At 34.4% G+C, this 22,657-nt stretch overlaps 2 protein-coding genes across 4 annotated transcripts; both read right to left on the minus strand.

Annotated features, from left to right (window-relative positions):
- Positions 1-1,269: 1,269 nt before the first annotated feature.
- Positions 1,270-2,373, minus strand: LOC129286833 (actin-depolymerizing factor 5). Its single transcript, XM_054922902.1, has 3 exons — positions 2,218-2,373; positions 1,859-2,118; positions 1,270-1,693 (listed from the first exon to the last, which is right to left on the minus strand). The coding sequence occupies exons 1-3, from the start codon at positions 2,236-2,238 to the stop codon at positions 1,543-1,545; spliced, it is 432 nt and encodes a 143-aa protein (XP_054778877.1). The 5' UTR covers positions 2,239-2,373; the 3' UTR covers positions 1,270-1,542.
- Positions 2,374-5,201: 2,828 nt separating this feature from the next.
- On the minus strand, positions 5,202-10,887 carry LOC129286683 (peptidyl-prolyl cis-trans isomerase CYP21-1). 3 transcript variants are annotated; one of them, XM_054922665.1, is made up of 7 exons: positions 10,622-10,887; positions 8,981-9,059; positions 8,787-8,834; positions 8,173-8,196; positions 7,884-8,066; positions 7,593-7,668; positions 5,202-5,594 (listed from the first exon to the last, which is right to left on the minus strand). In XM_054922665.1, the coding sequence occupies exons 1-7, from the start codon at positions 10,754-10,756 to the stop codon at positions 5,432-5,434; spliced, it is 708 nt and encodes a 235-aa protein (XP_054778640.1). In that variant the 5' UTR covers positions 10,757-10,887; the 3' UTR covers positions 5,202-5,431. The 3 variants fall into 3 exon arrangements, with proteins under 3 accessions (XP_054778640.1, XP_054778641.1, XP_054778642.1); XM_054922666.1 differs by having other exon boundaries at positions 5,202-5,610; XM_054922667.1 differs by lacking the exon at positions 5,202-5,594 and adding an exon at positions 5,639-6,839.
- Positions 10,888-22,657: the final 11,770 nt, after the last annotated feature.

Genomic DNA, 22,657 nt, shown 5'->3' on the forward strand with positions numbered 1-22,657 from the left:
ATCAATGGCAGGTGGTGGGGCTCCTCCATCCCCATCGATGGATAGCCCTTACAATGTGCTCATGAAAACCATGCACGTCCTTCTTGGCCCAACTCACTCCGTCTCTTTCCCAGCCCAATATTTGCACGTCAGGCCTTCTCTCCCCTCTGCACGCTCCCATGCACGGTAGTTCCTGAGGAGTGAGGACTAAGGAGGGTGGGGTTTCGAAGGCATTCATCGTTCATCGATCATGCTACGCCTTGAAATGGCACCACAGATGAGTCGAAAAATTCATGGTACTCGGTACTCACCATTTAAAAAAAGGGGAATATGGTTCACCGATGCTTGCGCTGAAATGGAGGGAAGGGAGGAATCAGTCACCAAACATCAAAGGGAGCGAGAGGTGTGAGTGATCATCATTAGCCAACCACTCCCTCACTCATTTCGATTCTTATTTCCTTATAATGCACATTGGATGCTTCCTCTCTCCCCTGTCTATCCACATGAACCAACCCTCCTTCACATCTTCTTTCTTTTAAACTTTAAAAATTGCATCGATTTATCAGTTGAAATGATGGATAGATTATTGATGAATAAAGGCTGGATGGCAATGTTAGTGAAGTAAACAGACTGGAGTTTTTGAAGTGCGGGGTTGTGGTAAGGCCAACCACGACCGCAATTTCATTTAAATGAAAGATTTTTTAACTACCAAATAAATCATTATTTTGACCTCACATGGTAAGTTTAAAAGGGGATATGCATAATCACCTGAGTTCAGAGACTCTTCCCTACCCCCCCCCCCAAAAAAAAGGGTCCAAAATCCAAATTGAGTAGTTATGTTATAAAAGCGTGTCTTATATATATATATATAATTATATATGACATCAAATCCATAGTAAAAAGACACTCCATAACTTGGTTGTGCTAAATCAGACTCTATATTTTAATCAGATTCATAACTTTGGTTATGAAAAATTTATTATGTGTTCATGTGAAATTTAAACTTACTATTACACGTAGGTGTGTTAGGGCCTTGAGTTATTTTTGGAGATAGGGATTATAAATTTTTATTAAGGAAGTTAATACCATTTGATGATGACTTACATGACATGATTTTAACTCGAAACAAAAAATTAGATATGGTGAGATCCTAATTGAGAGGGAGAACCCAAGATAGATAGAGACGTGTTTTACCATGGTTAGTGAAAGGTGGATTAGAATGAAAGGGAAAAGTTAAAGCGGATACTCTACAAGTTTCTGTTTTAAAAAAAGTTAAAGCTAATACATCTGTTGAGCAAATGTTAATGATTAAGATGGAACAAAACCCAAAAGTTTCTTGTCTTCAAGTCACAGCAAGCACCCGACAGATTCACACATATATAATAATTAAGAGCATTACATATATTGGAGTCGCCACTTGGAGGAGAGTGTATTGGTGCCAAAAACCGAGAGAGGGATTAAGAAAGAGGAAGAGGTCCTGTGAAAGTGATAAGCAAGGACAAAATGATTGCAATTAGCAAAGTGGTCCTAGCTTAATGATAATCAGCACCGATATTCATTCGTTCACTTGGCCCTGTCTCTAATAATATCAAATCCCATCTCAGTCGGATCAGTGGCCTGGAGCTCGTAGTGGATACCGTCCAACACTCTCCTCAGCCCATCTTTTGATGTCGCGTACAGCATCTTCGCTCTTATCCTCGACGCTGTTGGCGACCTGAAACATCCATTCATTCCAACCCAAATAATTAACTTTCCTCTATTCAATTCCACCCCCCACCTACCAATCCCATCGCGTTCTAAAGTCATTTTCATATTCTCAAACTTGCTAACGTCTGCGAAAATAAAATGTGTAATTAGGATTATATAGGGATGAGGGTACCATGCGATGAAGAAGATCTTGCTCTTTCGGCAGTTATCGACGGTGACGAAATCGAAGTCGAAGACTGCGTATCGGCAGTCATCATTGGGGAGGGAGGCGGCGAGATCGTCGTAGCCCTCCGCGGCGCCGCCCACCTTATCCACGGTGACCACCCTGGACCCTTCGTCGATCTTGAACACTATGTATCTGTGAACCTTCTTCCACTTCATCTCCATGAACGAGTTCTTGCACTCGTCCGCCACCCACATTCCAGTCGTCGCCTGTCCACCACAATTAACATGCGCTTTATATCATAGTCACCACATGAAATCTCTTACATATGGAGAGAGAGACTAATTAAAGTACATAGGCTAGAGTACCATCTTGAAAGCCATCGCCATTGTTGTGCTTCGCGAGTTGAGTAGAGCACCCGGACGATCAGCTGAGCTTCTCCCTGTTTCTGCTTTTCAACTCTGTTTCCGAGGGTCTATATATAAAGTCGGGCATCTTTCCAATTGCCCTCGCTCTTTCGTCTTATTTACACTCCCCTACCTTGACTGACTCCCATGCCCCTAACTTCTGTGCTGACGTGCGAGATAAGGATCGTTCAGATTTTGATCGGGGAAGTCTAAATTTAAAGAATTATTTTAAATTTAATCAAATAAAAATTATAAAAAAATTATTATGAATATGATTTAAATTTAATTTAAAAGAAACAATTTTTTCTGGCCAAATGAAAGAAACAATTTAATAGTGACATTTTTATAATTCTTATATATTAACTATTTAAATAACAATTTAAATATAATAATAATTTTTTTATAATTTTTATAAATATAATATTAAAAATTAATATATATAAAACTTGTATTTTTCAAAAATATTTTTTAAAAAATTATAAGTTAAAAATTTTAAATTCAAACTATGTAGAGTATATTTAAATAATTAATATATAAAAATTATAAAAAATTTTAATATTAAATTAGATCATTTAAATTAAATTTAAATTACATTGATGTATACTTTTTATAAATTTTTATTGTAATATATATAAAATAATACTTAAAATGTGAACCTTTAGAATTACAATCTACATAGTCTAAATCTCATCATAGTGATGTGGATGATGTTCATCATTAGACTCCTTACTTTCTGGCGTATCTCATATTAATTAAACATTTTAATTCAATTTTAAGCATCTATCTATACTCTAGTATCCATAACGTGAGAATGCAAGATTTGTACAAATGCAACGTACTCTTGTACCGAGAAACTTTCGGGCGCACTGTAATGTCTGTGAAATTAAAAATTTATATTCGACTTATGCATTGAGTACGAGATCCTCACTATAAATGTGGTCTCGTATGTCAAGCATTTTGAAATATTTTACATGTTTGTGCAAAAAGAAAAAGAAATATTTTATCTGCACAGGTAAATAAGAGAAGGAAAAATTTAAAAAAAAAAGGGTGATATGAATATGATGATAAATGAAAGTGGTAGAGAGGCGAGGTAAGATTGTGTGACTGTTTTTGTAATGAAGAAAGATGGTAGAATATGATGGAGGACAGCATCTTGTGAGAGAGGGTGAAATAATAAATGCAAGTTTAGATGGTGAAGGGTAACAGGCGGCGAGTTTTAGCTTTTAAGGATTCAAAATTGAGAGTGATGTAGTGCATGTAAAGTTGTGAATTATTAAGCTAAATCACGAAAAGGCTTCACTATTTGGTTCAGAAACTGTATGAAAGAAACTCTCGTTTATTCTTTAAAAAATTGCTGCCCCTTCTACAGTATAAAGCGCCATATTTATATTATTGAGATAGGGAGGGGTTACAATTGAAATGAAAAATAAAATGAATAAAAAGGACTAATACTTGTAAAATGGATAAATGTTAAAGGTGTAATGTGGCTGGCGTTATCATGTTGGGGTTATTCCGTTTCACTATCCCATCCCATGATTAATAGTCTATCTTAATTTTCTTTAATTTTCTTATATATTCTCTCTTCACAATGCAACTAATAAAGGCATATATGTGAAAAAGAAGAATTTGATGCTATTGATTTTTGTTTTTATAAAGTGTAATATATTTTGGATCAACACACCAGCCGGGAAAAAATATCATATATTTGATGGGAGGGAGTATCACCTTGCATTGTTTATAAGAATATATCAAAAACTTGGAATCGGATATAGGCGTAGCAGTAATTAATAAGGGAATAAACACTAGCGCTTGCAGAAAAAGAGAATGAAAGAAGAGCTTCTCATTGGTGCCGATGTGAGTCCACGTCCACGTCCATGTCGCTAATCACCTTCGAGGGTATGTTTTGGAGCTGCCCAACTTGGAGATTGCACGCTTCAAGGTCTGAGTTTTCCCACGTACTTGTCTGTGAAAACTGAAACCAAGTGTATGGAATTATCAATGCAACCGGTGCCATGTCAGACCAAACTGTTGTCTAATGTTGACCTACAGAGATGACTAAATAGTGATTTGACGCAAAACGCAAGAATTTACTCAGCAAATGGAGGTGAAGAGGCCATGCCCGTCGAATGGATGGCTGGGGCTCCTTGACTTCATAGACTCATGACTACCTCCGCCCTTTGGGATACCCTTCCTTTGCCCAAAAAATCCAACACCTGTTTCACACAACATTTGGACTTGCTCCATGATGCTCATTTCCAGGCCTAGTTGTTGATCACTAATGGTAATAACAATATTTTTGAAGCAATGAAATTTGTCAAAAATAGTACGAGACCTTGCGTATGGAAGGTTTTTTTATGTTATTTTATTGACTACGCACAGATATCCTCTAATTATAAGAAATCTTATTTAAAACATGGAACTAATTACATATGGACCATTTTTAATAAGAATTTGAGCCGAGATTCATCATAATACAAGAAATTAATTAATTTTTTTTTTTACTAGACCCAACTTCATCATTAGGTGCATCAAATATTTAGTCTCCAAGTGCATACTACTGTGCTCTGAATATGTCATTTCACCCTCCGTTCAACCAATAATAACGTGTACATCTGAAATGAAGCGAAGCTGTCAAAGCTCAGAACTCACTGTGGGACCTTATACTCTATGCTTACGGATGGCTATTAGAGAGAAATTGGAACATGCTTCTCCATTCTAATTTACTAATCCACCGGAACATCATAGAAAACTCTTGCGTTATTGAATCGCCTTTGGATCGGGCGCCCTTGGAGTAGTTATTCCCCCCCCCCCCTCTTTTTGACCATAGGTTTTAGTTCTACCCAAGGCTCTTCTGATATTTTAATTCTTATAATAGCCCATTTATCTGCATAAGTTACGCCATCAAATGTTTGATAGCGCAACTTTTTATGAATAAAACTGAAGCCTTTTCAAACAAGAGTGCGTATATTTAGATACACAACCTACAACAATTTCAAAGACTGAAGGGGTAAAAATTGCACGTAACAAGACTTCAACAGTTCAAGTCCCCTTGTTTTTCTATTAGAAAGAAAATCATATCCTGAGACCTCACACACACCTGGCAGAGGGAACTAAACATGAACATAAAACAACAGGTAACTAAACAATTTTTTTTGGGGAAAAGTGACAAGGAAATTCAGCCTTGCTCCTCCCACTGGCTCCGGGGTATCTCTCCAGTGTCTGATATTACTACTTTCTTTCGGGGTTTACCGCTGTAGGTTCCAGCTCCCCCTTCTATAGCAAACACAGTATCCATACCTTCTACTACCTTCCCAAATACAACGTGTTCTCCATCCAGCCTGCAAAGTTTTCATGCTGCTTGATTACAACACAACCGACAATACAACAAATAAAACGACATTATATTTTATGAACATTTCTTTTTGGTGATAATAACACGCTAAATTCACAAGTATTTGATGAAATCAGGTTAAAATCCAGATTATAGTAATCAAGATTATTTAAAAAAAAAATACAAGGCTCCATTCGCATTTGATTACTTCAATGGAAATCGAGACATGCAATATCTATAATCTATTATATCCTTATTATTATCACTCAACACTAAGTTCTTTATTATTAGGATTAATGTGCAAATCTGCTCTTAAAAGTTTTTTTGGAGGTGCAATTGATATCCTAAAATATTTTAAGGTCCAACGTTGCCCACAACATTTTTTAAAGTGGTGCAGTGTTACCCTAAATTGACAAAAACAAAACGGTGACCCTTAGTTGACTGATCATGCTAGCATGACATGCTCATGTGGCATCCAAGTCACTCTTTCTTTTCTTTTGAAAAAATGTTTTGACCTTTCTTTCCCCCCCAAACACTCTACCCCTCTAACACTTCTGAGTTCTAAATCCATCGTCGGCGACAATAGTGAAATCAAGCAAATATTGTCAAGCAAATAATTTCACAAACACCCCAATGATTTCAAAAATAAGGCAAATATGATCAAGCTTTGTCTCACCAGCACATTGGGAAATAAAATTTTCCATCAATTTAGCAGAAATTTATAGAACAGGAATATCGAAGATCTAAGAAGCAACTCTGAGCTTCAAATATTACTTGCATTCACATATCTGCCAATATTCTGCTAGTAATCAGGCATCTTTGTGCTTCTTCAAAGTCCCCAAACTTTTGAAATCCAAGAACAATGGAACTAAGCTGGCTCTGATCTGTCACTTCAAGGAAGGGAGGGTGAAGGATCCATACCTCGATGAAAGCTTGATGAATGGGACCCTAGGCGTGAGAGGAGAAATTGCTAAACAGAAACAGATCTCAGCAAGTAGGAGAAGAAGAAGCTTAGGCAAAGTCGTGAGAGAAAGAGGAAGCAACATGAGCAAGCAACAACACCGATCTGAGCAAGAAGGAAGCGATCTCACAGTCAATGGCTTTTAGAAAATTGGAAAGCTTGGGCATCGTGAGCTTTGGCGACCTAAGCATCAAGGAGTAGCAGCATCGATCTTAACAAGAAGTGAATGTCTGGTGCCATCACAAAAGAAGATGAACCCGATAGTGGTCTTATGATGTCGTGGAAGATGAACTGAAGAAGAAGATGAACAGCAGTGTCACGGCCTCGAGATGGAAGATGGGACATCAAGAGGAGCAAGGTGAAAGGGTATGGGTTGATGGCAAAGGTGGTGGGACTCACACCATTTATTATTATTATTTTATCCTACATATTTTTTTCCGAATGATAGAAAGTGACGTGGATGCTTTATAGGAATACTGCATAAGCATCAAAAAGTCAACTAACAGTCAATGTTTTGCTTCTGTCAACTCAAGGTAACATTGCACCACTTAAAAAAACATTTAGGGCAACATTGCACCTTAAAATACTTTAGGATACCAATTGCACTAACAAGAAAACTTTGAGGGAAAAGTTGCACATTAACCCTTATTATTATTCAAACAAGGGTGAACATGGCATTTCTCATTTAAAAAGTCACCTTTTTCATTCCCTTTCCATTCCATTCTGCATAACAAATGAGACTTTAAGCTAAATTCCTTCAGGCAAAACAAGAAGGGCTGGCTTGATGAGACTGTACACCATATTTTAGTACTTAGATTAATCGCAGCTGACCCTTTTTAGCAGGCAGCATAAGAGATTCATTGTCTGGGTAATACAAGAAAACATAGGAGATTTGATTGTTCAAAATGACACCAGCAACATCAAAATTTACCAGGTGAAAAACCATCACTGACCTTAGAATTTTTATATAACTACAAACATTCTTTTTCTGGAGACAAGATATGTTTAGGAGCAATAAATTCACCTTATGAGAGAATAACTTACCAGCTAGCCTTCACAGTGGTGATAAAAAACTGTGAGCCATTGGAATCAGGTCCAGAATTCACCATAGCAACAACCCCTGCAAGAATGAGTAAATTTTCAAAGAAATAGCTCATAAGAAAACCTCAGAAATGAAGGAAAACATTTACCCCTTTATCTCCAAGCTTAGGCTAGCCACATTTATGTGAAAAAGAAAAAGAAAGAAAAGAAATGAAGGAAAACATCAAGAATTAGGAATGAAAAATCCTGTAGAAGAAACAAAATGAATGCATCTTTCCAAGTGATTTTACTGACCAGCATGTGAATGTTTTATCTTAAAATTCTCATCAGGAAAGGTGCCACCATAAATAGATTCATATCCACTGCCATCTTGATGAACAATGTCCCCACCCTGAATCACGAAGCCAGATATTATGCGATGAAATGCTGTTCCTTTATAATGAAGTTTTATGCCATTGGAACTCTTGCCTTTCTCCCCTACATATTACATAATGAACTCGAATCAGTGCATGGAGACTAATAAAAAGAAAGTAAATTAACAATGAAATTTCAGCAGACATCATTAAGGTTTGGCATCAAATACCTGTGCACAAAGCTCTGAAATTTTCTGCCGGCAAAACAATGAAATCATCAAGATGTTGCAGGACAAGAGGATACCATTAACATTACCATATGTGAATCACATGCATAGCCTAGCCCAGTGAGATAGAGATGAAAATTAAGATGGTATGCACTGCCTAAGTCCCAAATGGACAGTATGAGAGGCTCCATGGTGTATATAAGTGTGTTAATTCTCCCACCTCATTAATTTGCTCTTGTGGCAGAGTTAACATCCCACTTAAGTATATATCAATTGGCAGGAAAGTTGGTGATTGATTATTCTGTAAAGGGCTGTGCCTGCAAATGGCTGGGCTAATTTTTGGGGGATGATTCCCCATTCCACTTAAGTGCCCATCAAGTAGCTTTATACAACATGATAACAGTTATTGGCTACACAGCTTGATATATGGTCACCCTGCATGATGAAAGATAAACAAGAACCGCCCCAAAAATTTTAAAATATCCACTGCACTTAAATGGAGGTTGACATTCTTGATTCGTACGAAAATGAAATATAAACTTCTACTTTCAGCAATTTAGATAACAAAGTTGCAGGCTAAAGAACTTCAACCAAGAAATCAATAACGTATAACATACCCACAGTTTTTGGTACAACTTGGCCATAGAGTCCAATAATGATCCTACCTGCAGAATTTTTGTATGTATCAGGAAGTATCAAGCAGCAAAGGATAATAAGTATACTGCTAACAGAGAGTTAGTTCGTAAATCAAATTGTTTTGAACGATAGCAACTAAGTAAAGTAAAAACTTCCAGTAAAAATGGTTCCATACCTAAGCGTTGGTCATCAATATCAACATCCAAGAATACTCTGTGCGTAATTTCAGGCTCCTCTTCTGGTTTCTCCTCAACCTATATCAGAGACAAGCAACTTCATTATTGACTAAAGATCAACAAAAGGTGATGAAATTCTTAAGTGCAATAACAAGTTATCAATTTCCAATCAGATTGGTGCATAAGAGGCTAATCTACATCTCTCAAAAACACTGTGGTGGGTCTTTAAAGAGCTGGGAGGGAAAAGCAAGAACAAGAAACATCAGGAGTTGCTTTCACCAAATGCCTCAAGCTTGACTAAAATAAAATTCTTGACTTCGTTAACAGTTAACACTAGTGTGAGAAATAGTTAAGGCCAGAAATCAACTCCTGCGGTCCTCCCATCCAATTAAACATGTTTAATGAAGCCTAAGATACAAGAGTAGCATGGTAAAACTTTTTTTTATGTTCCTATAGATCCTATGCTCAAAGGTAGTTTAAATGGTAGACCACGAAGCTAATGTGCCTGGAAGGGCTCTCATCACAGCTAATGCATACCTGCCATAGGAATGGTAATGCAGATAAACAAATAAACCTACTTCACTCTATATAGGTTTTAAGACATGGTAACCATTGCACAATTTCACTAGTTGCAGTAATTCATTTGCACATAATGATGATCAGAGCACCTTTATGCAATGATCAATGAACCAAACACATTTTTCTATATGAATGCAGGATCTTTTCTGTAATTTCTTGCTCATATGTCACATTGTCATCAACCTGATTATCACTAACCTAACACAGGTCCTTGCTAGTCTTTGTTTTTTTTAATTTTTGCATGTGACCCACAAAAATGTGTATGCCATCATCCCTGCATAACAACGTCCTTTGTATCTCTATCCATTGTCAGTTAAGCAGCTATGAATACAAACATTTCATGATCAGTGACATATTACTCTCTCGGTGTCAATAATAATAACAATAATTGTGGTCATGTAGAAGGAGGTCAGGCAATACACAGCTCAAAGCAAACAATCCCTAACTCGGAAAAGGGGCATGGCGTGAGTGTCAGATATATCTCTGACATGACCACCCCATACCTATCCGACACAATATGCCTTTGTTTTTTTTTGAAAATTGGTGCTTTGCAGGTGCAAATACAAGCTACAGCATCATTTATAGGATGAATCAAAATATCACATCACAAGAGCTTCCCTTCATGAGAGAACTACAATGCATAAATCCACCAATAAGAAACCAATTGAAATTCTTAGGCGGCAAAAGTTATAATAAGTGGGTGTTGGGAAGCTGTAGTAGAATACAATTCAACAATGTGAAAGAATCTAGTATCACAGGAGGAGCTAAGTCAGTTAAGGCGCCAGTACAACGTAAGCAAAACTGCAGTCGCAAAAGCTGAAATTTTTATCCAGCCGTATCGAAAAGAGAGATCAAATAAAGGACAAAATGGTGTCCAGGAGGCCAAGACGATTGGCACTGAGCATTCAGATCCGTAAACCCCGAATAAAATCAAAACGCCATAAAACTCACTGTAAAAATTTAATCTCAGATAAAACAGTTCGCCCACAGCCAGGCATCATTTTCCGAATCGGAACGAAAGGTGTATAGTGTAGACAAGAATGGCTGGATAGGAATCGTACCCGCTTGTTATAAGAGAAGGCGAAAATCAGGAAAACTGAAAGAACAAGGAATACAAGGAGGCATCGCGGTTGGGCAAGAAAGGACATCTCTTTCCGCATTGCTTTGTCACTCTCTTCTTCGAAAGAACCAACCATCAAATTATCGCAACTGTATGATGCCCCATGGCAGAAAGCTTCGTCCGTTGGGGCTATTTTTTTCCCTTCCCTTTTTCTTCAACACAAAATTGAGACGCTGTGGCCTGTGGAAATTCAGAAGCTCTGCCGCAGTCATCACAATAGAATGCGCAAATAATGATAAAAATTAAAAAGTAAGAAAAAAAAACAAAGAAAGAAAGAAAAAGAGAAGAAAATAATTCTTAAATTATGTAATTGCTCACAATTTAGTGAGAGTCCGATATGGAGATGGAGCCGATTTTTGTTTGAAACTTTGATTTTTTAAACAAAATAACTTGTTGCTGGTAAAACAAAAAATAAAATTACTTGTTTGGTCAAAAAACAAAATTACTTGTTTTATAATTTTTTTAAAAAAATTATCATGTATGCTTAAATTTTTAAAATAATAAGAATATAAAAAATATTTATAATTGTTTTTAAAAAATCCAAAGAAAATGCAAAGTTGTATAGGAATGTCATGAAATAAAAAAGATACTAAATAATGAATATTTTATAAAGGGTAAACAGGCAAAAATACTCACAAAATAATCAGCTACAAGCACCTAATATTATAAAATGACAAAAAAGGTAAAAATACCCATAACATTACATAGATGGATGCAAAAGTTTAACTTTGACCATTAAATGTTGACCATGCATGCCACGTGTCAGTCTTTGTTGACGTGAACTAAAAAAGGGACAAAAATACCTATAAAGTCATCGGCTAAGAGCAAAAATACTTATAACGTTATCATAATTGGTGCAAAAGTAACCAATACAACCAATCTCTTGAATGTTGACCATTTAGCTGACACCTAAGTAAAGGTTGACTTTTTTTTCACTAATGTAAACAAAAAATATTCTTAGATAAAATTCTCTGAAAACTAATCGGTTATTATATGAATATCATGTGAGAAAATGTCATTTCAACTTAATATCAAATTAAATTGCTTGTTTTTTTACAGCAGTGGCGAAAATCATTTAAAAATTTTGAATCTATTGTAAATGCAATTGCTTAAGGTTGTGATAATGTTTTTAAATTAAATGTGTTCAATTTTGATCTTTGATTTTGAACAACTTATCTCACTATATTATATCTCAAGTTTTGCAGACAAAAAAAATGAGTGAAGAGGGAGAAAGGAAAGGGGCGAGATATGTGGTGATGGAAAGAAATCATATGGCATTGATTTTGACAGATTGATCACTATTACACCTATTAAAGTAACATTATAGGTACTTATACAATAATCGATTAACATCCGTAAAAATTTATTTTAGAATTTTTTTTGTCTATATCAACAAAAAAATAGTCAACTTTTGCTTAAGTGTTAACTAAACGATCAATATTTAAGAGATTGGATGTATTGGTCACTTTTATACCAATTCTGATAATGTTATGGTTATTTTTACTTTTGGCCGATGATTTCGTGAGTATTTTTGCTTCTTTACCCTTTTATAAATAGAAATAAGTAGAGATATCATAAAATTTAAAAATTATTAGATAAATTTTTTTGTTGTTATTAACAAACACAAAATAGTGATGACTTTTTATAAAACTATAAAATTTCTAAAAATTACTTATTTTCAACTTTAAAGTAACGACTTACTTACTCTGAAATAATTAAGTACTTTGTAATGCAGCATAACTTTTTAAATTCATCTACTAAAAAATTAGTTACTAAAAATTTATGAAAGAAGATGTTTAGATTAAAATTTGCTACGTTTTTAATTGATATGCATATGCTGGACAAACGAATAACATGTTTGTTAGTAGATATTATTTTGTTAGGAAAATTCAATTCAATTCTTTTTTGGCCAAAGAATTCTATTTTTTTATTTTTTACAAGAACTGAATCGTTTATTTCTTGGAGCCTTTGTTGATTGTTTTAAACGGGAAAGATTATTCTTATAGGGGAAAGTTGACTCCAAAATAAAAATAATCTATAGGAATTTGAAAAGGTTGCCAATTCAATTCGTATAAAAAACATTTAATGCCTCAGTATATCGTAAATGGGAGAAGAGACATGTACCAAGTATGAAATAAAATGACAAAACTTAGGCCTGTTTTCTTATATCCATTATGATAAATTCTCAAATCAAATATTAACACACGAATTTTATCATAAATCTTTTATAAAAAGATCATAAATGTTATTATAGTTAATATATTTAAGAAAACGATGAAGGTGAGAAAAAAACTCCAGGAGTTGAAATTTGATTAGAGGATCAGTTGTAATGAAGATAAGTAAATAAACCAAATTCTTCCCCAAATAGGATACAGACTTCATACCGAATCAAATTCTGTTGTATTGCTTTTTAATATTGCATGTGTTAAATATAAAAATTGGAAAGCCCGGGGAAAACTTATTAAAAAAAACCACTAATTAAGAAAGCAAAGGGTGAATGAGAAAGTTAATGAGAGAGGATCTGCTACGGTTAGTGATTCGCCTTCCTCCACCTTTCCTGAAGAGGGAGACAATAGAGTTCGTTCATTCCGAAGAAGAAGATATCCTAATACGAAGCACCAAGAAGCTTGACGATGGCATGCAAGGAGCCACAGTGGATCAAGATGTTCACATGGAAGAGAAAGATAACAATGGGAAAGAGTGAAAACGAAATATGTGAATCATCCTAGACAAATCTCATACAAGGCAAAGTTGATTAAAGGAGAAGGAAAAAAGGCAAGCAAGACTTCGATGAGATCTTTAAAGAATGGCTAAAAGAATAGTCTCAACATGCACCACAATGGCATGAGCAACTACAAAAAATAGTCGACTTTCTACCTTAGGTCAATGACCTTATAAAAGGTTAAAAGAACTCTATAATCCATGGAAGGACTTACTAATCGTCACTCTAGGAAAAGGACGTGTCACTCTAAGTTGAAAACCAAGTTGGCAAGATTATGGGATACATACAACTTCGAGTTAATTGACTTTGAGAACACTATTTTACTTTCAAAATAGATAATGCTGAACTTTATTAAAAAGTGCTCAGTGATGGGCCAGGAGTAGTTTTCGGGATACTACCTTGCTATTCAAAGACAGTCTTTAAATTTTAACCCTTTCACAAATCAAATTAAAAAGATTGCGGTCTGGATTTGCATCATCATTCTTCCCATATACTACTACAATGAAGATTTTACATGGGAAATGGGGACCATGATAAGAAAAACTCAAGAAATCTATGTGAATAGAGTTACATAGGCGAACCAAAAGAACATGGTAAAGAGAGGCAGGTATACTCATGTCAACATGGAGGTTGATCTTACAAAACCCTTACACTCATGTTTTGTCATCAGGAAGAAAATCTTCTAGGTGATGTATGAAGGAATTAGCATTATATGTTTCAATTGTGGTTAGGTAGGGCATAAAAGCGAGGATTGTCTACTGAAAGTTCATAGTGATCAACATGCTGAAGGAGCAGGGAAACCACCATTAAGTGAAACCTAAGGTCTAAAACAACCTGCAACTATGTCATCGGTGAATATTGATAGCATCCCTCTGAAGACCTAATACGACAAGTTGATACTTCCTAAGAACCCATGCAAGGCAAGAACTAGGAGAACTGAGATGAGTAAAAGGACTAAAGGGTTTTATATGGGTCAAAGGGGTTTACACAAAGAGGTCAATATGAACAACACTTCCTCCAAATATGCAATGTTCTTTAAGGATTTAGAGTCAGAAACAACACAAAAAAAAAGAAAGAAAAGGTAACCCATCAAAAGGCTCCTACTATAGCTTAAAGAAGGAAGGTTAGTGGAGACAAGAAGGAGAGTAGTAAGCAATAAAGTGAAGTTTAGGGAGTTAGCAACTTGGCCGCTAATTTGTCAAATCACCAAAAAGGAAATATAGAGCCTACGCCTATGAACAACTAGGCGTTGGAACCTATGAAGGAAATAACAAAAGAAAATGTTGAAAGAATCTTTTCTTTTAAAGTCAAGAAGTTAAAAGATGATAAATGTTAGAAGAATAACACTCATGACAAGGCCCATATAAAGGGGAAACTCAAACATGGATAAGGAGAACTCTAGTGGGCTTAAAGGGAGCCAAGCTACTAGGCCAAATGTGTTATCACCTACTTTCAAAAGGAAATAATCTGTCTGACATCATCAAGTATGAAAGGCCCATTGATCTTGGATTATCCAACTTAGCCCAATCGAAACCAAGGGAATCAAGCAATAAATTTTACCAGTCATCTAAGTCGCATGATTAATGCTGTGTTACCCTCTTTTTTAGGAATTGTGATTGGAGAAAACTTTCCTCACTTAAATGACCTACAATTACTTTGGAAACAAGCTGATGGTGCAAATCAAAGTGAGGGAGAAATTGAAGATATACTAGAACAATATTATGAGATGGAAGGTGATGAAAGGGATAGCAATTCGAAGGGTGTACCAGCAACCCTTGGCAAGAATCAAAATTGAATACCTAGGTTCCTCCCCCTTTATTTATTTTATGAATACCTTTGTGTGGAATTTTTAAGGCCCTACCTCTAAAATCTTTCCCATCCGTGTTCATGATCTGGTGAAGGATAAGATGATTAAAATTCTAGTTTTGTTAGAAATGCAAATTAGTGGCAATAAAGCTAATAGAATCTCACTTCAATTGGGTTTTTCTAATTGGATTTACGTCAAAATTATGGGTTATGCAGGTGGAATATGGCTTTTTAGGAATGAATTGGAGGTTAACGTTCAATATTATACATCTATCACTCAACTCTTACATGTTTATTTAGAAGACTCTAAGGGTAATAATTGTTTTTGGTTTACTAATATGTATACGAAACCCAATTATCTCCTTAGAAAATTTTTATGGGATGATCTTTGCACTCTTGGTCATACTATTTTTGCTCCCTAGATTATTATAGGAGATTTAAAGGCATATCTATCCCTTAAGAATAAAACTAGTAGAGCTCATGCCAACTCTACTTCAATACAACAATTTGGTGACTGTGTGTAGAAACTATAATGACTCTTATCATTAAACTAAAATAACCCAATTACCAACACAACCCTTAATTACTAAGGATCAACCATAGCTACTGTAACATCTTAAATTTTAAACTTGAATTCCAATAGCTAATTAAATGGCAATTTAATAAATTAATGAATTAATTATGTTAAGCATGTTTTGGAAGGTCGATTGACATTTTGATCATTAGCCAACTGCAAGATCAAGTTAGGATGAAGTAGGAACATATTATAGTCAGAATGGGAGAGCTAAAGTAAGAAGTGTCTCACTATACCATGCACATGGCATGGCACAATGCGTCATGGCGCATGGTGGAAAAAGTTGAAAAATAAAAAGGGGATCAGATGTGAATTTCATAGGGGAAAGGAGAAAGAATGACATAAAGTGAGGGAGAAGGAGAGTTTTGTGCTATGGTAAGGATTTGTGAGAACTTAGGCATTAGTTCTCACTTACCATCTTTTGGGCAAGCTTCGTACATTCTTTCCATCCTGATCTACCCTATTTTATCTTGGTTTGAGACATTAAGAAATAGAATTCTAAGTTTATGGAGGGTTGTTTTCTAGCATAATAATCGTTATAAGGTTGTTGAAGGTTAAATTAAGGGTTTACAATAAGTTTGTGGTTGTTGATTGAGATCTGAGGCTTTAGTCCAATTTTAGCCTCAAGTGAAAGATTTTAAATCATGAAAACCCTATATTAATGTTAATAGGGTTAATAGAAGTTTTGGGAAGCTTGGGGAGGTTCATTAGGACTTAGAATTGTCCAATAATTGAGGTTAGAAGTTTATATTAGTTTAATTATGCTATTAAGTATTGATGTTAAATTAAAATTAAAAATTGATATATAGTACTTAATCTTGTAAATTGACATGGTTCAAGTGTATATTCAGCAATTGAAAGTACAAAGAGTGATAATTAATACCGGTAACCTCTATGTCTAATGGGTTAAGGTAATCGAAAAATTCATATTGTTCATTAGCTTGTATAACTATTTACAAGTGGATTGAAAAATTAAATATGATATTATATGTTCATTTGATTTAGAACTTGAAAAAGTGAGAAAAAATGATTTGAGAAACAAAATGTCTATGTTAATTGTATTTATAACTGAATGTTGATTGATAAAAGAATTGAATATAATAAAGCAAATAAATTGCATTGTGTGTGACAAGTGTGATCATGATAATGAGGGTAGGACTTCACCTTAGGTGAAGTAATGGGAAAAATCATGTGGTTATCACTAAGACCTTAGGATGCCTGATGCAGCTAATATTATCTCCTTAACACCTGAAAGGGTGTGGTGTTAAAAAAAACACTTTTTAGCATCCGAAAGGTGTTGTGTTAGAATAAACAACACCTCAATTATGTATGTAATAGGAGTAATCCATAGTCTAAAAGTGGGATAAAATATTTTTTGTCACGTTATTCTACCATGGAAGTTGAGCTTGGATCAATGTATTTCAACATTCATCCAGTATGATAGCCTACGAATTCAGTTGGAGATTGATATGGAGATTCGGATAGATAGTATGATCATGCATGTGATATTGTAATTATATGTATTATATCAGGAGTTTTATTATCCTACTTTACATACTTATTTATAAGATTCGAATAGATAGTATGATCATGCATGTGATATTGTAATTATATGTATTATATCAGGAGTTTTATTATCCTACTTTACATACTTATTTATAGTTTTACTTGTTAATAAATAATTGTGAATTATTTAGGTTTCTAGGGCTTTGTCTCACCTGTGGTTACTTATTTCTAGGTGCAGAGATGGATAGAAGCTAAGGAAAAAAGCCAAGCTTTGAGTAGTAAAATTTTACTTGTAACCTACTGATGTTTTAACTTGTGTACATTAAATATATGTATGTAGTTGTCAACTAGGAATGTATTTACATTTTAATTGCACTTGTATGAGTGAGGTGGTATATATCTTAACCTTAATATGTGTGATTGTGGTATGTGTGGTAAAAAGGGCTAAGATACTAATACAAGTGTATACTCAATATATTTTGAATGAATGTAATGTGTGGAATTTGGCCAAGATGTTCTTTATATGTTGATGTGAAATATAGCCTTATTTTATAGGAATTTAGGCAATTGAGTGGTCAAATTTAGCCTAACATTTATACTTATGGATATGACTATTTAATCAGGTACATTTTTAGTCTATTAGATGTGGTTGAGACCCTGATTATGGTTAATAACATACGTTTGGCAATTAGGACGCTCGTTTGCCAAAAAATGACATAAAAGTAGTCATTTGGCATTCGAGTGTCTAATTTTCAAATAAAATACCGGATTTAAATGAAACTTGGGTTAATAGTTGGATTGTGGAATAAGTTTTATATGTTTGCTTGAATCACTCTAATATGACATCCTATGTGAAAATGGAGCACGTTGGAAAATTGCTTTTGGTGAACTATCATGACAACAAATGGTATCATGTGTGTCGTGGTGCATGGTGACATGCTGATGTGCATGGGACAGAGCAAAACCTTGCCTCTCCATGCCATATGCTGCAGCATATGGCTACAAGCTATGACATATGTGCCATTTTAAGCAAAAATGACTTTTATGCCACTATTTTCATGTATGATTTATTTCATGATTGTTTTATGCTTTCATATTCTAAAACTTTATCTGTTTAAGCTTAAACTACTATTTTGTAAGGTTTTGGGATCTTAGTAGTTTTCAAAGTTTTTGATTGTTTATTTTTAACCCTTCTATATTTGAGGTAAGCTTTGAAGCTTAATGACTCCTAATTACCTTTTAATGTATGATTGTGGTGAAATGTTGATAATATTAAGGCGAACATTATAGTTACGAAAGATAATAATTTCTTAGAAGTATCTTAAAAATTGAGATCCTAAAATTCATTTGAAAATAGTAATAAAGTGATAACAGTTGAAACCACATAAAATTATAGTGCAAGAGTTTTTGAAAACATGGGATTATGTTTAGCATTAAGAATTTAAATTAACAAGGTTAATATTGTCAAATAGCAAAACTATTATATCTATTCTGACTAAACATTCATCCGCTACGGTCGATCATGAATAACAACATCCACCGCAGCTAAGAATTTGTCCGATGTAGCATGTGGTATAAAAACCACTTTATCGTAGTTAACAGCCTTATTTGCCGTAGCTAGCCCTATATGACACCTCTGTCACGACGGAAGCCCTCATCAATGCAAAAATATGTGACAATAAATACCAACTTTTAATGTATCTAATTAATTGCTCAAGCCTACAATTAAGGTTATCCAATCATCCACACGTAGATAATTTAATGAACTATCTAATGGCCTTGGTTTTATTTCAAACTGATAATGAACAAAGATCCTGAAACACTTGATATTGAAACTAACCTTAGTTCCAAAGACACCCCACTTGCATATCATTAGCAAAAGCACTCACACATGCATAGAACATATTTTAACACCCCAATTTAAATTTTAAAAGTTACTTAGAATTTAAAAAATGAAAGTACGTTTAAAAATAAATTTAGGATATAATTTTAATTTAAGATGCTTAGAAAATAATAATAATAAATGTCATATAAATATATGGATACATATATATAACAAGAGGGGGGTTGGGGATGTTCATCTTGTACCCATCTCAATTAGCCCAGTATTGTTTTGATCATATCGAGATAGGTCTCGTCTCGATCCGAAAACAATTGGGACAAGACTTTGAGGGATATGACAAGAAAGGAGTTTAGGATGAGACACACGATTACCATTGAGATATTTCATCCCATTGCGAATGTTATATATATTATTTTTTATTTTAAAAATATATATTAAATATATTAATTATATTAATATAATTTATACTTATACATTCTCTTTCTTTCTTTATTATTCTTTTTTTAATTTAACTTTGCAAGTACAGTGAGCTAGTAAAAAAGACATTCAATAAATTTATCCTTGAATCTTGAATCTTCATTTTTCATTGCTTTTTTTTTTTTAACTAGTCTCTTACTAGTATTGGGGATGAGGTCGATGTGACTCTAATTTAGTCAAATTAATTTTTTTCCTATTTTTTAAAGGACAAATAAATAATATTAGTATTTAGATATAATAAAATTATAGATTAATATTCACTGAACTTTAAGTTAAAAATTTAAATTTTAGATGTAGGCTATAAAATATAATATTGAAATGGATTTAAAGTTTAAAATATTAAAATAAGGAAATGTAAACTATGAGAAAAAAGGAGTACAAACTACAAAATATCAAAACTCATATTCTATGTATTTTATTTTTCCTACGTTGAGAGGGTGCATATGCCCTCCTCAATTACAAGTAGCTCGGCCTATGCACAAAACTAAACCTTCATTTTAAAATGCAGTTATGCTAGAACTTGACTTTGAATTCTGAAGCTTTGTGGGTAAGAGTGCTTCCGTCTAAATACAAGTGTGGTGAGAATGCTCTATCTCTGATAGTTAAAAGAAAAAATTCACCTGAAACTTGGAAGAGTATTGTCAAGGATCAGGATAGATTTCAAGAAGGGCTATGTCAAAGATGCATTCCTGGGAGATTATCTAGTTTTTGGTGTGAAAATTGGTCTGCAATGAATGAACCTTTTGATCAATCTCATGAGGAGTAACAATCCTCCTGTGAACATTCATGATACTATTGAACAATTTCTTGCAAGTCCCTGTGGTTCTTGGGACTTGCAAAAAATGGCGAGTTGGCTCAACTTCTCCACTATTAGGCAAATCACTAATTATAACCCACCTAATGTGTTCAGAGGGAGTGAAAATTGTGTGGAAGCCATCCACTAATGGCTCTTTTAACATTGAATCTGCATATGATTTCCTTTTTGCAGGTATAGGCACAGGCAAAGACAATCTTTGGACAAATATCTGGAAATGGAGTATCCCGAAAAAAATGAAAAATTTCCTATGGCTCCTGGGCAGAAATAGATTACTCATTGCTCAATTAAGGGGACGAAGGGGACTATCAGAATCAAGCCATGGTCCGTTCAGGTGTAATGAGGAAGAAACAACCATGGACATAGTCCGCGATTGCAAGATGCTTAGCGGCAAGTTGTGAAACCAAAATACTGGAATAGATTTATGTAGCAACAGTGTTAAGAATGGATCAGATAGAATTCAATAAATGAACCTAGATGGTCTACCAACTTTGCATATTTATGCTACGAACTCTGGACTAATAGATGCACAAATCTCTATAGAGGAGAGGAACCTGTCATGCAGATCGACAATAGAAAGTGTATTCAAAAAGTCTACACTAATATTAACATAATGAGGAACATGGGCATACATGGAAGACCCCATAACAGCCCCAACAACTAGCACACTCCAAAAGAGGACTTTGTCCGACTTGATGTGGACGGTTCTGTGTACGCAAATGGATAGGCCACGTGGTGGATGACGAGGGCAACTGGGTGATGGGCTTCTGTTGTAAACTGGGGAATCTACCTCCAGCTATATAGTAGAAGTCATGGGAATCACTATGGGCTTAGAACACCACTAGTAGAAAGAGCTCAAGGAAGTTGAAGTCTATTCATATTGTGTGGAAGCTATTAATTTCATCACTGGAGGTTACGGTGTGGATCACCCTTTCCATGATGTAATTCATAATGTTTGTAATTTAATTAATAAGGACTGGTTAGTTCACATTAATTTTGTTTATAGGGATGTGGTCAGTTTTGCTAACTCCCCAGCCAAAAAAGCTCACGTTGTTAAGAGTTCTTTTTGCGTTTTTGATCACGCACTACCTTGGTTATATGAAGGAGGTGAATGATGAATGACTTGTTTCTCTAATAGTCGGTTGACCATGCTGGTTTTCAAGTTATGAATACATTTCAGTTTGATTCCAAAAATAAAAAATAAAAAAATGCGAAGGGTGATAGGACATAGAGCAGCCGCATAGTGGTCGTGGGACTGACTGGTCCAATCCTTAAGTGTGATAGAACAAGTCCAATATTTTCACCACCAGGCCCTTTATGGAAACCTAAAAAAGTACAAATGACTCGAAAGCTCAATAAAAAAATCTAAAGCTCATTATTATTTTGGCCCAACATCTCAATGTTAAATTCTAAACATGAAGCGTCAGTTCCATAATAGGAACTTTCCTTCCTCTTGTGTCAGGGAACCAAAATAATCATAATAATAACAATTAAATCTTAAAATACTGAATTATTATAATTAAATTTTTTAACAGATTTTTTAAAAAAATAAATTAAAAATATCGATATAAATTATTACAAGTTCAGAAATTTCGATTGCAAATAATTATTTAAATATTAAATATAATTTTTAGATTGTAATATAAATTTTTATTTATAATTGTTTGAATTAATATTTATAATTCAATTTGTAAAAAAATTTATCAAGAATCTAGCCGTGGTTAATTTACTTCTTTAACACCTAACTGTTATTTTCCACAAAAAAAAAAATCTTACAAGGGCCCCCACCATCACGGGTTGGTTGGACACTTGTACTCTTGTTATTGTCGTTTATATATATATATATATATAACTCACAGATTCACAAGTCACGAATCCGATGAAGCATGTCCGTGCACTAGATTCTGTCGGGAAAAAATACATATCTGTTCCCTTTTTTAATCTTTCTGATGAAAACATATATTTATGGATTAGATTTTTGGCCAACATATTTATGGATTAGATTGCTTGTGCATGTATCGTCCAAGTTTGTTAATTAGGATCAACGCCTTTGTAAAGCGAATTTTAAATCCAGCTTCTAAATCATATTTGTGAAACCATTACGTGTTTGATCCCATATAGTTGTGAATTAGTCTATGAGTACTAAATCATTTGTGAATCAACGTGACTGGAATTCTGGCCCGATGTGGGACAAGATAATTTTAGACTCCAGTTTTGATGCTCGGGCTAGGTATC

The sequence above is a fragment of the Prosopis cineraria genome, unplaced genomic scaffold (genome assembly GCF_029017545.1).
Source record: "Prosopis cineraria cultivar Desert tree isolate PC_DT_omini unplaced genomic scaffold, ASM2901754v1 PC11, whole genome shotgun sequence".
In the NCBI taxonomy this organism is placed as follows: Eukaryota; Viridiplantae; Streptophyta; class Magnoliopsida; order Fabales; family Fabaceae; genus Prosopis; species Prosopis cineraria.

What these genes read in the sequence shown, in the direction of transcription:
- LOC129286833 (XM_054922902.1), bottom strand. Translation starts at nt 2,238, where the DNA reads ATGGCGATGGCTTTCAAGATG. An exon ending in TGGCGATGGCTTTCAAGATG is followed by an intron (nt 2,119 to 2,217) that starts GTACTCTAGCCT and finishes TGTGGTGGACAG; the next exon opens with GCGACGACTGGAATGTGGGT. An exon ending in AAGATCTTCTTCATCGCATG is followed by an intron (nt 1,694 to 1,858) that starts GTACCCTCATCC and finishes TGGATGTTTCAG; the next exon opens with GTCGCCAACAGCGTCGAGGA.
- LOC129286683 (XM_054922665.1), bottom strand. Translation starts at nt 10,756, where the DNA reads ATGGTTGGTTCTTTCGAAGAAGAGAGTGACAAAGCAATGCGGAAAGAG. An exon ending in AGTTGTACCAAAAACTGTGG is followed by an intron (nt 8,197 to 8,786) that starts GTATGTTATACG and finishes TTTTGCCGGCAG; the next exon opens with AAAATTTCAGAGCTTTGTGC. An exon ending in ACCACTGTGAAGGCTAGCTG is followed by an intron (nt 5,595 to 7,592) that starts GTAAGTTATTCT and finishes AAAACTTTGCAG; the next exon opens with GCTGGATGGAGAACACGTTG.